At 42.6% G+C, this 19008-nt stretch overlaps 1 protein-coding gene across 3 annotated transcripts; it reads left to right on the forward strand.

Moving 5' to 3' along the window:
* Positions 1–347: 347 nt before the first annotated feature.
* On the forward strand, positions 348–18410 carry cenpf (centromere protein F). Of its 3 annotated transcripts, none has more exons than XM_079339547.1 (39): positions 348–454; positions 1147–1321; positions 1467–1592; positions 1945–2015; positions 2105–2241; positions 2496–2587; positions 2673–2946; positions 3059–3261; positions 3415–3540; positions 3632–3760; positions 4477–4599; positions 4799–4934; positions 5036–5165; positions 5260–5539; positions 5825–6031; positions 6393–6601; positions 6746–6875; positions 7044–7322; positions 7447–8034; positions 8195–8368; positions 8585–9438; positions 9591–9802; positions 9889–9997; positions 10090–10222; positions 10377–10482; positions 10738–10991; positions 11087–11195; positions 11397–11602; positions 11759–11977; positions 12171–12314; positions 12562–12751; positions 12838–12935; positions 13053–13094; positions 13266–14339; positions 14486–14615; positions 15116–15775; positions 16283–16404; positions 17401–17628; positions 17661–18410. In XM_079339547.1, the coding sequence occupies exons 1-38, from the start codon at positions 357–359 to the stop codon at positions 17548–17550; spliced, it is 8499 nt and encodes a 2832-aa protein (XP_079195673.1). In that variant the 5' UTR covers positions 348–356; the 3' UTR covers positions 17551–17628; positions 17661–18410. The 3 variants fall into 3 exon arrangements, with proteins under 3 accessions (XP_079195673.1, XP_079195674.1, XP_079195675.1); XM_079339548.1 differs by having other exon boundaries at positions 371–454; positions 1131–1321; XM_079339549.1 differs by having other exon boundaries at positions 383–454; positions 1151–1321.
* Positions 18411–19008: the final 598 nt, after the last annotated feature.

Consider the following 19008-nt stretch of genomic DNA (forward strand, 5'->3'; position numbering starts at 1 on the left):
TATATGTAAATTATATGTAAACACACTTTAACTGACTTCAGACTGTAATTGTTGTGTCACAATGTCAGAAAGATTATCCGAAGAACTAAAAGAAAAAAAAAAGTATATCTGTGAAAATCTTAAATGTGACCAAAATCGTAAATAGTTTGGTTCTGATGTAGTGTTAGGTAACAAAGTAGAGTCGGCCTTTAAAAAATGAAGGGTAAAGAATTTGGAGGAATCTGACATCTTGTCTATGGAGTCAAATGTTTTGGGTGAGAACTTTCAGAAACCCACCACATGGGGGCAGTACTGAGACAGGGGTAAAAGTAGACCAATCATAGACGCTGCATGACTTACGTCAAAATAACTAGCCAATGGGCGTGGGTTTCAGCGGATTGCGGTTTCCTCCGTTAGAGTTTGAATTTTTGAAGGAGTTCAATACAAACAGAGATAAAGGAGCATCGCGCCCAAAGTAAGAGCTATTCAATCAAGTCATTACTGTTTATACTTTTATGCAAGTTATAAGTAAAGAGTGGGAAAAACGGTCCACTTAATGAAAATGTTGTCCTTTAAAGCCGATGACCTTTGTTGATTTAGACTTTTGCTTTAACCATGTTTAAGCAGCTCTTCAGAAAGACGTTATTTCAAACTGTTAAATGTAAAGATGACATTTAAGTTTTACTTATTGTGAGCCTTGTGTAACCAGCATTAACATCTCAATGTGCGTGTATGAAGGGTTAGTTTGGTAAAGAAGTGTAAACACGTTGGTTTACGTTTGGTTAGCTTCCCGTGTGTTGCTAACTTCACCATGCTAGATTATTTGTAAAAAACAAACAAAAAAAACAAATAAAAGCAAACCTCTCCTTGTTTACGTTCACGTCTCCATAAAGATATGTGATGCTTTGACAATATAATAAGTGAGAAAACGTTAGTTAACGCTTCCTTGTGTGTGATATGTTATAGTACATTATTCAGCGTACAGTATTCAACCTATGTTAGGAGAGAAGTGCATTAAAGCTATAATTTGACATTTTTCTCTTCACCTTTTTTTAAAATTTTTTAATTAACATGTTTTTAGTACATAAAATCTATATATAGCACTGAATTGGTCCTCCCATTACGTATTGATAATTTCCCCTTTGATTCAGACGATGTTGTGTTCAGGCAGATTGTAACCATGAGCTGGGCGGTGGAGGAGTGGAAGGATGGACTTCCAGGGAAAGCCCTGCAGAAGATCCAGGAGCTGGAGGTTCAGCTGAACAAACTAAAGAAGGAAAGGTCCCAGAAACAGTTTCAGATGGACTCTTTAGAGGCCGCCCTGCAAAAACAGAAACAAAAGGTTGGTGTCTAGCCGGATAAATATTTAATGTTTCAGTGTAAGTACAGGCAAACAAACCTGTATTTACTGTCATGGGGAGATAACACACGTCGGCTAAAGAAGTTGTAGAAATACATCCATTCATCATTTGTTTCTTGTTCTCCAGTCGGACAATGAACGCAGCGAAACCTCTGCTTTGAAAAGAGAGAACCAGTCCCTCGTGGAGTCCTGTGACTCTGTGGAGAAAGCTCGTCAGAAGGCATGCCATGACCTGGGAGTCAAAGAACAGCAGGTTAGTTTATGAGAGAGGTAATGAAATATCTGCTCCTATGAAACGTAAACTTAGCATCCTACCAGGGGGGAAACTACAAGTAACAGAATATCAACAGCAGATATTTATGTGCCCAAAAAAATCTACTGAAAAGTATCAAGCAGCCATTTCTATCAATAGGTTATAATTCGTGTGATGTTTTACAATAATTGCAGAGCATCTCTGTGTCACATACTTTGAGCTGTATTTCGGACAAACAAACAAGTGTCTGGTACATAATCAACCCGTCCAACAAGAAAAAGAAGCCAAGATTTTCCTGTTTGAGGACATTTTTTTCCCTTTCTTTGATCTTGACTACACTCCTTAAACTTAGGTGAGTTACCTGGAGGGTCAGCTAAACTCCTGCAGGAAGACGATTGAACGGCTCGAGACGGAGCTTAAGAAGTGAGTTTATACATATCTGTTTATACATATTCAGACAAGGAGAAGAGGATGGATTGTTAATGTTGTCTTTGCTGTTTTTTGCTGCTCAGGTACAAAAGTGAACTGGATCGTTCTCAGCCTGCTGGCTCTTCCTCCTTGTCTTCAACCTCCTCTGACATTCAGCATTACACCACCCCACAGAAAAGTTATGCTACCCCAGCTCCTGTCTCGGCCTATAGACACCAGGGTATTTCAGCTCTTTTTTTTATCCTCAATGTCTTGCATTTATTTTATCAATCTATGCAAGTTTTCCTCTTGTCATGTTTCATCACCTCTGTGATTTGGTTTTGCAGCTACATACTACATACTGTCAGACTTGCATATTGTTAATTTCAGGGACTCTGTTGCCCAGGGAAAGTTCCAGGGGGAGTCAGCAATGTTATGTATCGGAGTGACCACTGTTTTTTTTAGTGGGTGTCTCAAGGTGTTTTTGTTCCTTAGACAACAGACTAGAGGAGCTTCAGGAGAAATGCAGCCGGGAGGTGGAAGAAAGACAAAGGCTGGAGACCGAGCTCAAAGTTCTACAGGTCAAAGTGAGTACATCATTTTTATACATTTCTCACCTGTGATTGTTTCATCCTTGTTTATGATCTTAACTTGTCTCTGCTTCTCTTCTAGCTGTTGAATCAGTCCTCAGTCAGCGTTGGCCACAAGGACATTGCTGCCCGCCAAGCTGGCTCTTCCATATTCCCATGGCAACAAAAGGATCAGGGCCATGGCCGCTTGGCTCTGGATTCCATGGAAACACCTCTAAAAAGGCGGGGGACGTCCCTGTGGGACACTCATGAGGAGACACCCATTAAACCGAGCCAGCGGATGAGCACTTCAATTGTGGCACAAAGTCCCAGTGGCTCCTCCCATCAGACAGAGCAGCTGAGGACCTTAAACCAAGGTGACCTGCTTACTTGTTCATAGTGTCTTATGCTGTTGTAAGGCTCCAGTTGAGTGAGACATCCTGAACATGTCCAGCAGCAGGGCTTTAGTTTGTACTGTGCCTTTATCAGAGCTGCGAGGCCGTGTGACGGAGCTGGAGAGGAATCTGTCCACCCAGGAAAAGGAAATCCGTAACCAAGCCTCCAAGCTACAAGAACTACAAATGCAACTAAATCAGGCCCGCAAGGAGCTGACTGAGCGGGACCGAGAGCTGGCCAAGTCCAGCCATGAGCTGAGTCAGGCTACAGACAGACACCAGCAGGCTGTTTCCAAGGTAGGCTGCTGTGGGTCGTACCTGGACTAGATTAATAATAGGTGCATTTGACTTTTCTGCCTGAGAACAGATTTTATTCTACCAAAAACTAGAACAAACAAGAAAAAATAAATCCTGGAAATGTCTGACAAAGAGTCTTAATTTTGTCCTCAGTGTTCATCCGTTGAGCAGAAGCTGAAACAAGTGACGGAGGAGATGAACTGTCAGAGACATAACGCTGAGAGCTGCAAGCGAGCCCTGGAGCAGAAACTCAAGGACCAAGAGAGAGACAGTCAAAAGGTCTCACTTGTTGGATCTTCAACACTTTCTCACTTTTATCAAACATTAGAAGTCAAATGCAATTTGAATCTAAACGATGTATCTCGTGTAGGAGCTTGCCCAGCTGCAGAGTTCTCACCAGGCTTTGGACCAGCAGCTGAACCAAACCAGAACCAAGCTGACCCAAGAGCTCCAACAGTCTAAAAAAGAACACAACGTGCTGCAGGCAGATGTGGAGAAGGTAAGTTTAAAACATCTCAGTCAAACTCTTCCCTGCTCAACATCATGAACAAACATTACATAACGTTAATGTTACATTGTCATTGTGTTTTGTTTTTATGTTTCTGTTATTCTGTACCTTAATGCTCGTGTCATTATAAGTGGACATATTCATTCAGATTCTGGCTTTTACTTGAGCATCAAGTTCAGGTGGATTGGAATACTCCTATAGACATGGCAGACAGCTTGACGCCTTCACCCTGTTTTCTGCTGCGCGATCACCTCGTTTCAGTTTGCATGAAAAAGGGGAAAACTGCGCGCAAAGTTGAAAACACTGATTTTTCTCTTCTCAATGTCTTGATTAATAATAATAATAAAATGCATTTTATTTGTAAAGCACTTTACATTTTTAAAATCTCAAAGTGCTACAGAGTTTAAAAGGATAAAAGAGTAGTTAAAAACACATACAACATAAAAAACAAAGTTACGAGAAAGCTTTGATGATTTAGTGTTGGGATTCAGAAGTACAATCCAGTTGTTTGCACCACCTTTCTCTATCCCTTTTCTCCTGCTTTCATTTTCTTTGTACAACTGTATAATGACAATAAAGACACTCTTCAAACTGGGTCAAAGACCTTTGTATGCAAAATGTGTTTCAAAAATCTCCGACTTTCTGTCTTTGTTAGTTCTTCCTTTTTCTCCTCCTCATCACTCATTTCTCCTCTCGCTCCTCCCCAGATGAGCTCCCAGAGGAGTCAGATGGAGAGGACAGTGGAGGAGCAGAAACAGAAGTTACTGAGGTCAGAGCAGAGCCTCCAGGCCAGCCAGACCAAAGAGCAGGACCTCCGCAAGAAAATGGAGGTGGGTTGATTTCAGTGGGAAATCATCGTATTAAATTATTTATTCACAAGTATAGTATGTAAAACGTTGTTTATAATCTCAACAATGGAAGCATATTGCTGCCATGCTTTTATTAAGTTGATATACATTCCAGAGCATTTTTTTTCTCCCCTCTACATGGTCTCCATCTCTTTTATGTTTATGTATTTTCTCTATCCAGGAGCTGCAAAAAGAGAAGAACAGTTTAACTGTCCAGTTAGATCAGAGCAGCAGGCGTCTGAGTCAGCTGGAGGACGAGAAGAAGAGCGTAGAGCAGAGCTTCAAACGCACCCAGGGGTTGCTGGATGACCTCAAAGGTAAACGATTGGTCAGAAAAACAATGACAAAAGATGGAATCCCAGTTTGTTTGTTTTTCCTCAGAGTATTTTTAACAATTAGTTTGTCTTTTTCTCTTCAGTAAAATCAGAAGGACAAGCAGAGGAGCTAAAAAGACTTCAGTCCAAACTGGAGCAGCAGAACCAGGCCTCAGTCAGGGACCTGGAAGACCTGAAGAAGACGCTCTCTGATGCAGAGACCAAACATGACAGGTAAAAAGGGTTTACGGTAGACATGTTCAGTCACACCTTGTGTGGCGAGAGTAAGGAGTCCTTTATCTGGTCATAAACTTTTTCTTTATCGTAGATCTCAGAACGAGCTCCAGAAACAGAAGCAGGAGACGGAGATGCTTACCAACAGGTTGACTGTCCTCGAGAAGGAAACTCAAGATCTAAAATTGAATCTCAGTGCGAGCCAGAGTGAGTGTAAGGACCTGAAACAAGAACACCAAAGTCTGCTTGAGTGGAAGAAGGAAAAGGAGACTTTGATTAATGAAACTGAGGCTGTGCAGAAAAACTTCACAGACACAATTGGAAACTTGGAGAACAGTGTCACCTTGATGAACGAGGCCAATGAAGGACTTAAGGTAAGGGGGGAAAGACGTGGAAGTCTACTTATCCGAAGCAATATGAAATGATCGATCTGTTATATGAACACAAAAAGCTGTTTACCGTCCCCTCAAGATTTGAGGTCAACTTTAATAATTATTTTCAATGTTTTCTTTTTTTTTTTCATTTGTTTTAATTTCATTGTTGCCCCTTTTTTTTTGGTTGGATGCTAAACATTTTATTTTTTATGCGTCTTGTTTTTGATTTCTTTCATCTTTACATGATTTGAACCCTCATTTGAAATGCTCCTCTTACTATTGTAGAAGCAGGTCATGAGTGTCGAGGGAGACAAGGCCCGTCTGTCCGATCACATTGACTCTTTGAAGGGGGAACTCCTCAACAAGAGCACAGAGCTGGAGGAGAGGGAGCATCAGTACCAGGAGCTCCAGTCTAAATTATCAGAGGCTGCAAAGAAACACAACAAAGATCTGGAGAATGTTGCTGTGCAAGTGACTCAGCTTGAAGCTCAGGTGAATTATTCGATGTGTGTTCCTGTTACGTGTGATTTATTGACTCCAAATGTTCAGTTTAATAGTCCACATTTAATATGTAATGCACTTGTAACAAAAAGCTAGTTTGGGACAGTTCATGTGTTTCATTTCTAGATGTTTTGAAAATATATAACGTTAGCTCTGAATATTTTAAATTTTTGTATCAAAACCTGTCTGTATCTTTTGAATTGTTTTGGAGATCTCCGTTCAGATTTTTAGTCTTGTTAACAGTGCGGGGTAACGTTTTAGAATCTGACTGGACCTAAAGAAATATGCTTATTAGCCTGGGGGTTATATTTATGTATTGTTTTGCTTAATGCCGTCTCTGTTATCCGAACAGGTCAAAAATCTGGAGTCCCGTTTGCAAAAAGAAGTGGCTCGAGCAGAGCAGGCTGAGCAGACGAACAAGGAGCTGCAGGACGAGCACCAGGCAGCCTGTGACCTGGCTCGCTCCAAAGACCAGCTGCTCGAACTGGGCCAATCAGAGATCAGCCATCTGAGAGAGAGCCTGACTCAAAGCACCGCACAGCAGGAGGAGCAAAACACCAGGTGAACTTTTTTTTTTATTTCAAGCTATGGATGAGAGATGTTCCCACCTGCCTCACTGTGCAACATGAGACTGTAGGGTTGAAGAGGTTTTCATGGATACAGCCGAAGTAAAATTCCTCTGCATTGGGTGTTGAATCTCTCCAGGATGACAGAGGAGAAGGCAGCCCTGCTGAAGCAGTGTGAGGAAAATGTAGCAGCAAGGATGGAGGAGGCGGAACAGCTCAGGCTGAAGCTGGAGGAGACTCAACAAGAGCTACAGCTCAGCAAAAATCAGGTCTCTTCAACTGGACTACATAGAATCTGTTAAAACAGAAAATGACTTTTTTCATCTATCACCATTGTGTTTGCAGTAGTTTTCACCTAGTGTGGTGACATTAAAACATAATTAGCCTTTGTCTACACCAATATCCACCTTCATTTTAAACCTCTGTTTGTATTTCAGGTTAATTCTATGAATCAGTTTGTGAAGGTGCAGGAGCAGCTTGGAGCTGAGCTGCAGAAACAGATTAAGACGCTGTCCCAAAATGTAGAGGAACACGAGAAGGTGAACGAGAAGAAATCTGAAGAGATCAAGCAGTTAGAGGAGGAGCTGAGGGAACTGCAGAGCCAAACGGAGGAGAGAGAGAAGCAGCTGAGAGACACTGAAGTTCAGATTTCTTCTCTGGAGAATCTAAAGGCTGAGCTGGAAATGTCAGTTCAGGAGACGAAGAAAGAAGCCGAGGTAAAACATTGCGCTTGTGTTACGTTTTACTTTTGAGTTTTAGTTTGGCTCGTTTTCTCACAACATTTTCAATGATTTGTTATTTGATCTGTTATTTATCAACTTTGACTTTTTACTTTTGAAGAACATCCAGCTGTGTCAGACTGAGAAGATCAACAACCTTCAGGAGCAGATCTCGTCCTTAGAAGAGGAGGTATCTGTGAGCAGAGCTGCAGCCGAAAAGCTCCTCGTGTTAAAGAATGAACTGGACGTGATCAACCAATCCTACGCTGACCTCCAAAAACAGCTCGAAGCTCTTCAGACGAGTCACTCCTCCACGGTTGAAATCAAGTCCAACTTGGAGAAGAACCTGACGGAGAAAAACAATCTGATCACGAGTTTGGAGTCAGAGGTCAGAGAACTCACTGAGAAGCTGAGCAAGGAGTCCGAAAATCACGCTTTGGAGATTGAAAATGTCCTCACCAAAGAGAAATGCCTCAAAGAGAAGCTTGAAGCCGCCAAGAAGTCGGCGACTGCTTATAAAGCGGAATCAAGCTCTCGGCGGGACGAGATCAGGAGCATGAAGGCGACTCTGTCTGCTGCTTCAGGCGGTTTAGAGGAGAGGGACAACACTATCAAAAGTCTGAAAGAGAAGCTGAATAAAGCAGAGGCAGAGCAGGCCAAAACCTCCGAGCAGCTGAAGGAGAAGGTGGTTGCCATGAACAAAATCAAGGTTGGTCACAAACGTGTCCTCGGTTATTATTCACATGTCCACAACCTTCGTTATGTTGTGTTAGTCGGGAAGTGCTCAGGGTATCTCCAACAGCTTCTTAGATAAAAGTGAAACTTATTTCTCATCTTTTTGTTGTTTCTATTGAACTATTCACTCTCAGGTCCAGATGGAGATGCTGCAAATGGACCTGGAGGACAACGAGACGGTCATGAACTCGTTCGATGGTCAGGTTGAGGAGCTGAAGGGAACCATCGAGACCCTGGAGGCTCAGCTGGCTCGAAACCAAACTCAGATGTCTGACATGGAGGCAAGACTGGAGGACAGCAAAGCACAGGTGGAGACACTAACTTTCACAGAAGTATATAAATAATAGTGTGAAGATTCCTTGTCATCATTCTTTTGACTCACTAATATTGTGTAATATTGTGACTGTATTCTGTTGTATTCTCTAAAGTCCTGCTTTTTTTTTAGTTGTTCAGAAATGTAGGCGGCTAAATTTCCTGTTTATGAATTATGAGCTGTATTCATTTTAAACTCTCCTCTTTTACAGGTGTGTGTTTTGGAAACCCGGTTAGAGGAGGTCCAATCTCAGAACTCAGTGCTGGAGAGTCAGTACGTCACAGCGAGGGACGAGTTAATGGAGCGAAGCTGTGAAATAAGTCGCCTGGAGGAGGACGCTGTGAAAAAAAGCCAGCTGGAGCAGAGCGTTGCCACTTTAGAGGCTCACCTTCGTCAGGCCAATGAGGATAATCTACAATTAGAGACGACCCACGGGCAAATCATCGAGGACAAAGACAACAATGTTAAGCAGTTACAGCAAGAGAAAAACAATCTTGAGACGACTTTGAGACGGGCAACAGAGGAAAAACTGCGAGCAGACGCTGAAAAGACTCAATTGAATGCAGAGAAGAAAGAGCTGCAGACCAGAGTAGACGAGCTAAGTGAGCAGAACAAACAACTGCAGACCAACATCATGACCTTAACTGAAGAGAAGAAAGAAGCAGAATCCACTCTTAGACAGGTTACTGAGGGGAGAGCAAAGTTAGAGGTTTCCTTGAGTTTAATAAATGAGCAGAAGATCCAGCTTGAGTTAGAGCTGTGTGAACTCACATCGGAGAGCAATAACCTGAAGAGACAAGTTTCTGAAGAGAAGCTCGAGCTGGAGGTGAACTCCAACCAGCTGACGGAGGAGAACACCACACTACTAAGTCGCCTAAATCAAGTAACTGAAGAGAGGCTGCAGTTACAAGAAAACATAGAGCGGTATGAAAATGAGATGGCTTCACTCAAAGAGGAGAAGGAGGGCGTCCAGCTCTCCCTCCTGTCCTCACAGCAGGAGCAGCAGAGGCTGCAGGAGCAGCTGGAGACGAGAAACACGAGGTCTGAGGAGGAGAACAGGGAGAGGTACTCTTTTTACATCAACCTCGCTTTAGTCTCACCACTTAATGCATTTTTATTTCTTTGATCTTGTTCTATATTGATGTGTTGGTACTTGTTGCTTATATCAGCTGTTATTAAGACGGCGTGACTTTAATGTTGTATGACTTGCATAACAGGAGCCGACAGTCGGAGGAAGACTTGGCAGATCTGCATCAGAAGTTGGGGGCCTTACAGAAGGAGCTGGTCGTGTCGGAGCAGAAGTACAGTTCACTAATGGAGCAAGTGGACCAACAAAATAGCCTCATTCTGCTGCTCTCAGACTCACAAGGAGCCCAAAACCAAGAAGACCCAATCAGTGTCATGGAGTCAGATGAGAAAGAAACTAGTGGTGAGTGGTAACACATAACCAACCATTCCATGGAACACTGCAGCTCCTGGAAATTGTTACCGACTCCTCTTTTCACCTTTTCTCAGGAGAATCGGCAGCAGACATTGATGCCGAGCCACACGTCACAAGCATCGGATCAGATACTAATATTTCTGAAGTGGGTGAACTTTCCACCCACTCTGAAGAAGCTTCCAGGTACACACATACACGTTCCCGTCCCCCCGTATGAGTGCGTTTGTGTGTTTTATTACATGACACATGCATCTTATCTCCCTCTGTCCATGAAGTGAGACGGAGCTGGTCTTCAAAGAGAACAGCTCTGAAACCGAGATGACACATGAACAGTCTGAAGAGGAGCTGGCAGCTTGTCTGGTTGATGAAGAGGCCGTGATGGGGACCGAGGAGCAGCAGCCTCAGCAGGTAGAAAAGAGCTGGACATTTATCACGATTAGTTATGCAGGAATTTATTTCAGGATATTTATGATTCACTTTTCTGTTTTTATTACATTTTGTTTTGGGGCAGGTGTATTGTTGAGCTTGGCCTTTGTTTAGCATGTTTTCTTTATTTCTGCAGGTACCTGCAGACATCAGTAGTCCTAAAGACGACCATGAAAGTTCAACCTGTGAGCTTCCACTACCATCTCCTTCTCTCTGTGAGAACAGAGAGGAAACATCCACCGGTGAGGAATACAATAAATTCATCTTATGCTGGTCTTTGACTTGGCACAGATAATATCAATATGATTTGCCATAATAATTATGATGATTTAAAAAACATAAGAATTAAAGCGACAGATTTTTGCTTTGGCCAGTTTAACCACCAACATCCTTTTATAGACAATAAAGCTGTTTCTCCTGATGTTCTGATTCACTTACTGGATTGTGTCTATACCTCTGATCAGTGACGTTTCAATAACTTGCACATTTTTCAACAGAGCCGTCCCTGGAACAAGGTGACTCGACGCATGTTGAGAGTGTTCTCGCAAAGCGAGAAAACGAACTCGAGTACCTGCGGTCAGAGTTTGACCTCCTGAGATCTGAGCTCACGCTGAGGATGGAGTTAAACTCTGAGCTGGAAGTCCAAGTTGAAAGCTTAGAACAGAGAGTTCACGCAGCAGAGGAGCAGGCACACAGCGCAGGACAAAAGCTGCAAATCTTATTGGAGGAGAAAAAAGGTGCTGCTGACCAGGTAGGGGGAAAACGTTGCAGAATGACACATAAAATCTGACCTTTTTCTTTCCATTAAAGTTTGACCACGGCTAAAATACTGTGCTGAACTTGTAGTTGGCCCAGCTGTCAGAGGAGAGAGAGACATTATCTCTGCAGCTGCAAACTGCTAAATGTCAGCTGGCTGATGTGATGGAGATGTTGGAGGGACTTGAGATGGCAAAAGGTAAAAAAAATCTTACTGAACACTCGCCTTTCTTTTCTGCATACAACATCTAATGATCAGTCTGATACACGAAGATGCATGTAGTTGTGAGTGCACACAAAAAAATCCTATGATGGCACGACAGATTTGTAAAGTCACACTTTAAGGTTTTTGTTTGTGTGTTGTCAGATTACTATTATTGATTTCATATTTCTCTCCTAGGTGGTTGGGATGAGAAATTCTTTCAGCAGGAGAGCGAGCTGAAGAGAGTCCGCTCAGAGAAAGCCAACCTGGAACAGCACATCCTGGGCATGGAGTCTGATCTGGAGAACCTGCACGAGGAGAGGACCAGACTGAAGGATGAGATAGAGACCCAGAGACGGACTTGTTCAGGCATAGAGCAGCAGGTGGAGACACTCAGCACAGAGGTGAGCAATCTCTTTGTGCACTCAATCAAAACAATGAATATTAAAGAGACAATGTGCTTGGATTTCATTTTAATTATGGAAAAAAAAAACATTCTTTGTTTTTGTTGATGAGCTTCCAAAACCAACAATGTATTATTGATCTGACTCTTTGTGTAGACGACCCAGCTGAGGTCTGAACTGGTGTCCTGCACTGAGGAGCGAGATGACCTGAACCAGTCTTTGGGCCAGTGGAGAGAGAAAGCTCACAATCTGGAGAAGACTAATTGTGACACCAGAAACCTTATTTCCATTCTGGAGGATGACATCAGAGCGGGAAGGAAGGAGTATGAGGCTCTGCAAAGCAGCATGGAGAAACTGAACTCAGAGAGGCAACAGGTAGGTGTATCAAATATTCAAGAGAGGCACCTCTGACATGAGTGGGCTCACGTCCTCTGTTGGATACAGGTTAACATAAGAATGTGCCCCTTCTTGATTGTGTGGTTTTATCTATCTATCTTGATTTCCTTTTTTTCCCCATGTTTTAATGACTTTATAAGAATGACCCTCGTCCCTTTCTCTTTGATTACAGCTGTTGGAGCAGATCAAGGCGCTGGAGCAAGCAATTTCCCAACAGAGCGGAGAAAGAGAGGAGCTCATTGGCCAGCTGGGCAGGATCAAAGAAGACCACACTTCGGCCAATCAGAACACAGAATCCATGGTTGGCAAGATACAGGTAAGAAGGGCTTTTCTCTCATATTGTTCCTTTAATTATGCTTCTGAGCAGCAGTAAGCACATGTAGTTCATGATACAGGACATTGGCCTCGAACAGTTCAGATGCACATTAATGTCATCAGTTTTGTATCAGCAACAAGCGTCACACCTGATTCTGTTTTTCTGGTAAGATACTGAAAACACTTTGATTTATTTTTTGGCATTTTTTATTCTAAATCTGTCTTTTTTTCTTTTTTTTCCCCTCCAGGCTTTAGAAGGCGAAGTGTGTCGTCTCTCGCAGTCACTGGAGTCCTCTCTGCTAGAAAAGGGGGAGATCGCCTCTCGTCTGAACTCCACACAGGATGAGGTCCGGCAGATGAGGACCGGGATTGAAAAGCTTCAGGTCCGCATCGAGTCAGACGAAAGGAAGAAAAAGAAGATGGGCGAGCTCCTCAAAGGTGACCATACGTTGACATTACATAACCTGTTGATGTGTCGTGAGTCTATGCCAGTTTTAAAACGTGCGCTCTTTTACCTTTTCTAGCTGCACAGAGAAAGTCTGACTCACTGCAGGATCGCATAGATGCCCTGGAGCGAGAGAAGGAGGATATGGAGCAAAGTCTGGAGGATGCTGTGCTTCAGGTATTCTGTCAGAGACACGGATATATTTTTGGCCTGGATAACTTTCACATAAGCAAGAATGTTTGGTAGAAGGTCAGCACGGTGGGTTAAAAGACATGGTGATATTCTCGTACACAGGCTGAAACAGCTAAAGCTGAACTGGAGGAGGAAAGAACAAAGGTACAGTCATATTATTGTTCTCTTTGCTCCATATCTGAGATTTCACTTTAAAAAGGAAACAAAAAAGATCAACTCAGTGTTCTCTCCTTTCCTTCCCTTCTGTCCATCTGCCCCCTCCTGCTTTACTTTATTCTCTGTTTCTACCTGTCCTCTCTACCTCCTGGCCCTCAGGTGGAGGAGGAGAAGAGAGACCTCGGTGAGAAACTCTTGGAGCTCTCTGCCACACTGGACAATCTGAGGTCCGTGAAAGAACGCATGGAGAGGGAGCTGGAAACCAAAAACAGCGAGATAGAAGAACTGAAGGCCGCCAAGGAGGAGCTGGAGAGAGGTATAGAGAAGGCAGAGGTAGAAAGGAAAGACGACATGGAAAGGCAGAGGAACAGGGTGGAAGAGCTGGAGAGAGGGATGAGAGAGGAAGCAGAGAAGCAAACAAGACAAATGCTTGACCTTCAGGCTCAGCTGGAGGCCTCGAGGCAGAGAGAGAGCTCCCTTGAACGAAACAGGGCTGAAAGCGAAGGAGAAAAAGAGAGGACGCAGTCTCTGCTGCTAGAGATGGAGAAAGAGAAAACACATCTGGAGTCTTCTCTGGAGGAGCGGCAGAGAGAGGGAGAGGAGTGGGAGAAAGAGAGACACAACCTGAGGAGCAACATTGAGCTTCTGGAAGAAGAAATAAAGGAGCTTAAAACAGTCATCAAGACAAAAGAAGAAGAGCGAGTCGTGTCGGAAAAGGAGAGGGAGAAGGAAGCAGGTCAGAGAGACGCCGTCTCAACTCTTATGGAGGAGAAAGAGAAGTTAGAAGAAGTTAACACCCAGCTGGTGGAAGACAAAGAGAAACTGCTGTCTACCCTTTCATCAGTGGAAGAAGAGAGAGGAAACCTGCAGTCTGCTCTGAGCTTGGTAGAAGAAGAGAAGGAGAGGCTTCAAACTAGCCTCTCCTCAGCAGAGGAAGAAAAACAGGACATGCAACAATCTCTGTCCTTATTGAAGCAAGAGAAGGGAACAGTAGAAAAGGAGAAAGAGAAACTGGAAGCTGAACAACAAGAATTGCAGTCGTCTTTATCTTTGGCTGAAGCAGAGAGACGGCAGCTGTCTTTGTCTCTCTGTTCACTGGAACAAGACAAGCAAAGAGTGGAGGAGGAGAAGAAGAAACTCACAGAAGAACAAGAGAGTCTTCAGGCGTCTTTGGCCTCTTTGGAAAAGGAGCTCGAGACACACAAGTCGTCTGTTGTACAGCTCAATGAACAGGTAAACACACACTCAGGTTATGTGAGGTTACGTGTACTTTAATTTGGTTGTGTCATCTTCAATCCTATAAATGCTTAATGCCCCCCCCACACACACATGCACACACACGTCTTTATCATTCTCCATTCTCTGCCCCCCCGTCACAGACGTCCGAGTTAACGTCTCACGTTGCTCGTCTGACTAAAGAGAGAGACTCAGCCCTGAGCAAGATGAGTCTTTGGATGAAGACCTGCAAGCAGCTGGAGCAGGAGAAGCAAGTGATGTTTAACAGCTCAGGTATGAGACACACTTGAGGAAATGTTGCAGGTCAAATAAGTGACGAGGAAGTTGACTTGAGATGCTACATTGTAAGTCTGAACACAGCTCGGGTTGGGTTTTAGATTGATTCAAATTCTCTCTAAAGAAAGGCATAATGATGAGACGACTTTGATTTATCATAAGATGTTTCTTTGATTTGATTTTGGAAGCCCTGATAACTTCAATGTCAGTGCTAGTGTGCATTTCTTAAAATAACTTTCAATATGAATCCAAATAAATCCACCCATAGGCCTACAGACGGGTTAAATGTATATTAAAGAGAAACACTTTGTAGTTAGACTATAAGCTGGAAATGTTCTACCTTTCATTACTCCTTGTAAAGCGTCCTTAAGTCCCTTGAAAGGTGATGCCTATATTACTTGAATGTGTGCTTGTTTTAAAGTAGCGATGAGAACTGTTTTTGTGCTTTTGAAACATGTCTTCTGGGCTGAATAGTTTCTGATCGTTCTCGTTTTCAGGCGACAGTAGGAGCAGTGGGGAGGTGCAGTCTGAGGTGAACCAGCTGAAGATGGAGGCAAAAGAGAGAGAGAAAGAGGTGGAAGACTTGAAGAAGGCCCTGCAGGAGACAGCTGAAAACACTCAGGAGCTGGAAGAACTGAAGGCTGCTCATGAGCAAAGGAAAAATGAATTAGAGGAAAAAAGCAGAGCGCTGGAGGAGATGAAGAGCGACCTGGATGAACTTAACACCCTTGTGGAAGAGAAGAGCAAGGAGGCAGATGAGAGTATGGATAAATACTGCAGCTTGATGGTTAAAGTCCACAAACTGGAGGAGACCAACGATGCACTGACCACACGGCTGGAGCAGCTCACAGCGAGCAAACATGCTAACGAGGCTAGCACCAAAAGTACTCCCCCCCGGCGCTCAGCCAGGAAGTCTTCTTCCAAACGCCCTGAAGAAAATCTAGATGAGAACACGGCGCCTTCAACCCCTCAGAGGTCTCCTCAGGGCGCAGGGAAACGCGCTCACCATGATGTCAGCGGTAAAGACGGCGCGCAGGAGGCTCTGCACAACCTGACCAAGAAGATCAAAGCCAACGCTGTGACGACACCCAAACCCAAAACCCAGCACGAAGATGAGGAGTTCAGACCAGAGGGGCTTCCTGAGCTGGTGCAGAGAGGTAAGAGCAACTTTAGACCTGTTTAAGTAATAATTATTACTCAGTCACACTTCTAAAACAACTCTCAAAGTGCTACCGACTCAAGAAAACTTCATCATGACAACAAAATCAATAAAGGACACGAGTATAAAAGACAAGTAGGAGCAGGCAGAAGAAATAAGACACGTGAGTGAAGAAGCGAGAAGGGAAGGATTAGTTGTAAGAGTCAGTATAAAAATGAATAAGTTCGTTAGTAGAACTAAAAAGTCTTTCGTCCTTTCTTGAGACAGTTTTTTAGTCTTAGTCCGGACTCGTTTTGTTTCACTTGAAAGTTTGATCGTAAAGTCTTCAGCTGTTTGTTCTTAGACATCAACAGACCTCCATGGACCTCAGAATGTAAACATATGGACACTACTGAAATAATAAAACGCAAGCTGGAATAAATCGTTCTCCGAACAAAACACTATATATTTAATTTTTCAAATTAAGAGTATAGAAAAAATGAAGTGTCCATTCGTGCTCTCTCAGGGTTTGCTGATATTCCTCTGGGGGAGGCGAGTCCCTTCATCATGAGGAGAACCACAGTGAAGCGCTGCAGTCCTCGACTCGCTGCCAAACAGATTGTTCCTATGTCTGCATCCGACAGCAAGGTGAGCGGCTGCAACCATCTCCCTTTCACACACGCACACAGACACACACACACACACACACACACAGTGTTAGGTACACATCGTTACATCTTCAAATATTCATTAAAAAGGAAAATGTTGTGATCGAAGGGCTCTGATTGAAGCGCTGAGCAGAAAAGGGCAACACAATAACGATGTTTGCTGTCTGGGTGTGTGTTTCTGACTTTCTGGTTTTTATGGTCATCTTACCCAGTCAACAAATTTGAAACTCAAAATATTGTATGGCTGTTCATGCTTAATGGATGATTTCAGCTTTTCAACAGGTTGCCCTTTCTGTGGTCCAATCTGTGTTCTGTTTTTTTTTTTGTTTTTTGTTTTTTTGTTATTCTTTGATACAACTTTATTAGCGCCCTGTTTTCATAAATAGAAATACTCAGAGAGACTCAGCCATAACAAAACTGTTGTGTTTCTGCATTTTCTAAAAAATGATTGGTTATTCATGCTCTCAAAAAGGGAGTAAATTAACAGCTGGAACGTTTTCTACCTTTCAGGAGCAGCCAGACCTGCTAGTTCATAATCAAAATAGACAATATAACTGATGTGACATTTCTAATTCAATGATTCACTTTTAAACCCATGCAAATACACAATTACGTTGTCTTGCCAAAAAGGCCACATGTTGTTTTGGAGAAGTGCTGCGACTGTATAACTACTGTCAGAGAGGGTTAAGCTGCATGTGCTCCGTTAAGTTGCTGGGCCTCTAATATGTCTTCAGGATATCCGGAGCCCTGTCAACATTCACTTAGTCCAGGTCAGCTTCTAATGGCATCAGGGCAGCTGAAGTGAACCTGTGGTGATTTAAGAGTTTCAGGTCAGACAGGTCAAGAGGAAAGAATGTGTCACAGTCTCTGTTCATTTCAGCTCAACTGATGCTGCGAGACGAACATAACTGTCTTTAATTCTTAGATTGTCTTGTGCTCTCTTTAACTTGTTCTTCGTCATGCTCTTCCTCTGCAGGTTTTGGGGCCCATACCCTTCAATAGTCCCTCTGTAGACGGCTCAAACAGGAAGTGTATTTCCCCAGGTGGAGAGGAGAAACTTCCACGTTCTTCTTTGACATACGAGCAGAAAGAGAACCAACAAGGAGACAACTGTCACGTTCAGTAGATCAATAAACACACACACACACACACACACAGGTACACACTTACTCTTTGCACTTGTGATTTATTTGTAGAAATATACACACATACACGCTTATGGGTGCAAATAGACTAACACTCCACTATTAAAGAAAAAAACACATTTATTTTGAAAGAGCCAGGCTTGAACTGTGTCTTGTTTAAATCACAACTTTGTTTCCTACTGTGTGTATGTGTCTGTTGTAAATTTTAACTACTTCAGTTCTTGTTCTGTAGTTTCTTGTCACAAACAAAATCAATCACTGAGTGATGAGGCAGGGGAATGGTTAAGCATGTCAAAGTGTGCATTTCCCTCATACAGTCGCTCTTTTCTTTTTTTTCCTCTTTATTTATCTAACCTTCTGCTTCACCAATGTTTTCAATTGTCACTGAATGTAAAGTAGCCAGGTGGATTAGTTCCTCTGGTTCTAGACTCTTCTCTTCTCTTTAGCACTGTCCTCCTGTTACTGCGGTCAGAAAAGTCCTGAACTTTGTACATAGCTTGTTTATACCGCTCGTCTTCTCTTGTTAGCCACATATCACCTGATTGCAAATGGCAGCTAAATCTTTTGTAGAATTTTATCTCTGACTTTGTTTCATGTTTTTTAGAGTTTTTGTCAATGTCAAAAAAACCAGCACAATGGAACAAGTATCTTCAATCTGACTTTTTTTTCTTGAGCTTTTTATCTGACCAGACTTTGCAAGAAATGCAGACAAGTCAACTTTTTGTTTGTTTTTATGTAGAAATAGCTCAGTGTCATTTATCAGTGTAAATGTTTTCTGAGGCTAAATGTCATTTTCATTTCTCTTTTTTAACTAAACATTTTAACTGCTTTATAACCTTGATGCTGTCTTTGTGTCTATGTCTCACACACACACAAACACACACACAGAGTTTGTGTCAGACAAGGATGAAGTGCACATTACTCTCTGCCTCCACATGGTGGAACACTTGAGCCATGATTTCAGAGTGTGACCTGCACTTTGGATACACCTGGCCTGCATGTATCTGTCAATGGAAGAAATAAGCTTTTCTAGACATTGAAAAATGGATAGAATAAGCTTTAAGAAATTTGGAAGCTAAAACATCATACCTCACACACAAAAAATCATTTGTTTTTATCAGAAGATTTTTTTTCATAAAGCCAACAAACATTTGATATGCTCATCTTTCAAACGGGTTTGGTCCATCAAAAAAAGTTCATGTTGAATACGCTCTAACTAAGATAATAATCACAAGAGCTTTAAAGATGTATCCCTTGTGAACAAAATGTTCAATATTTTCATTCATGAAAGAATAGACTACAATAAACCTTTTTAATCGACCCGTAATCTGCTAAATAGTTATAGATTTTATTTGTAACACACTTTTTTCTTTGAATCTCCAAGAGATACAGGATTAAGAAACATGGCCACTAAGATGAAGTGTGAGATCTGGCAGATA

Source organism: Symphodus melops (genome assembly GCF_947650265.1).
Source record: "Symphodus melops genome assembly, chromosome: 3".
In the NCBI taxonomy this organism is placed as follows: Eukaryota; Metazoa; Chordata; class Actinopteri; order Labriformes; family Labridae; genus Symphodus; species Symphodus melops.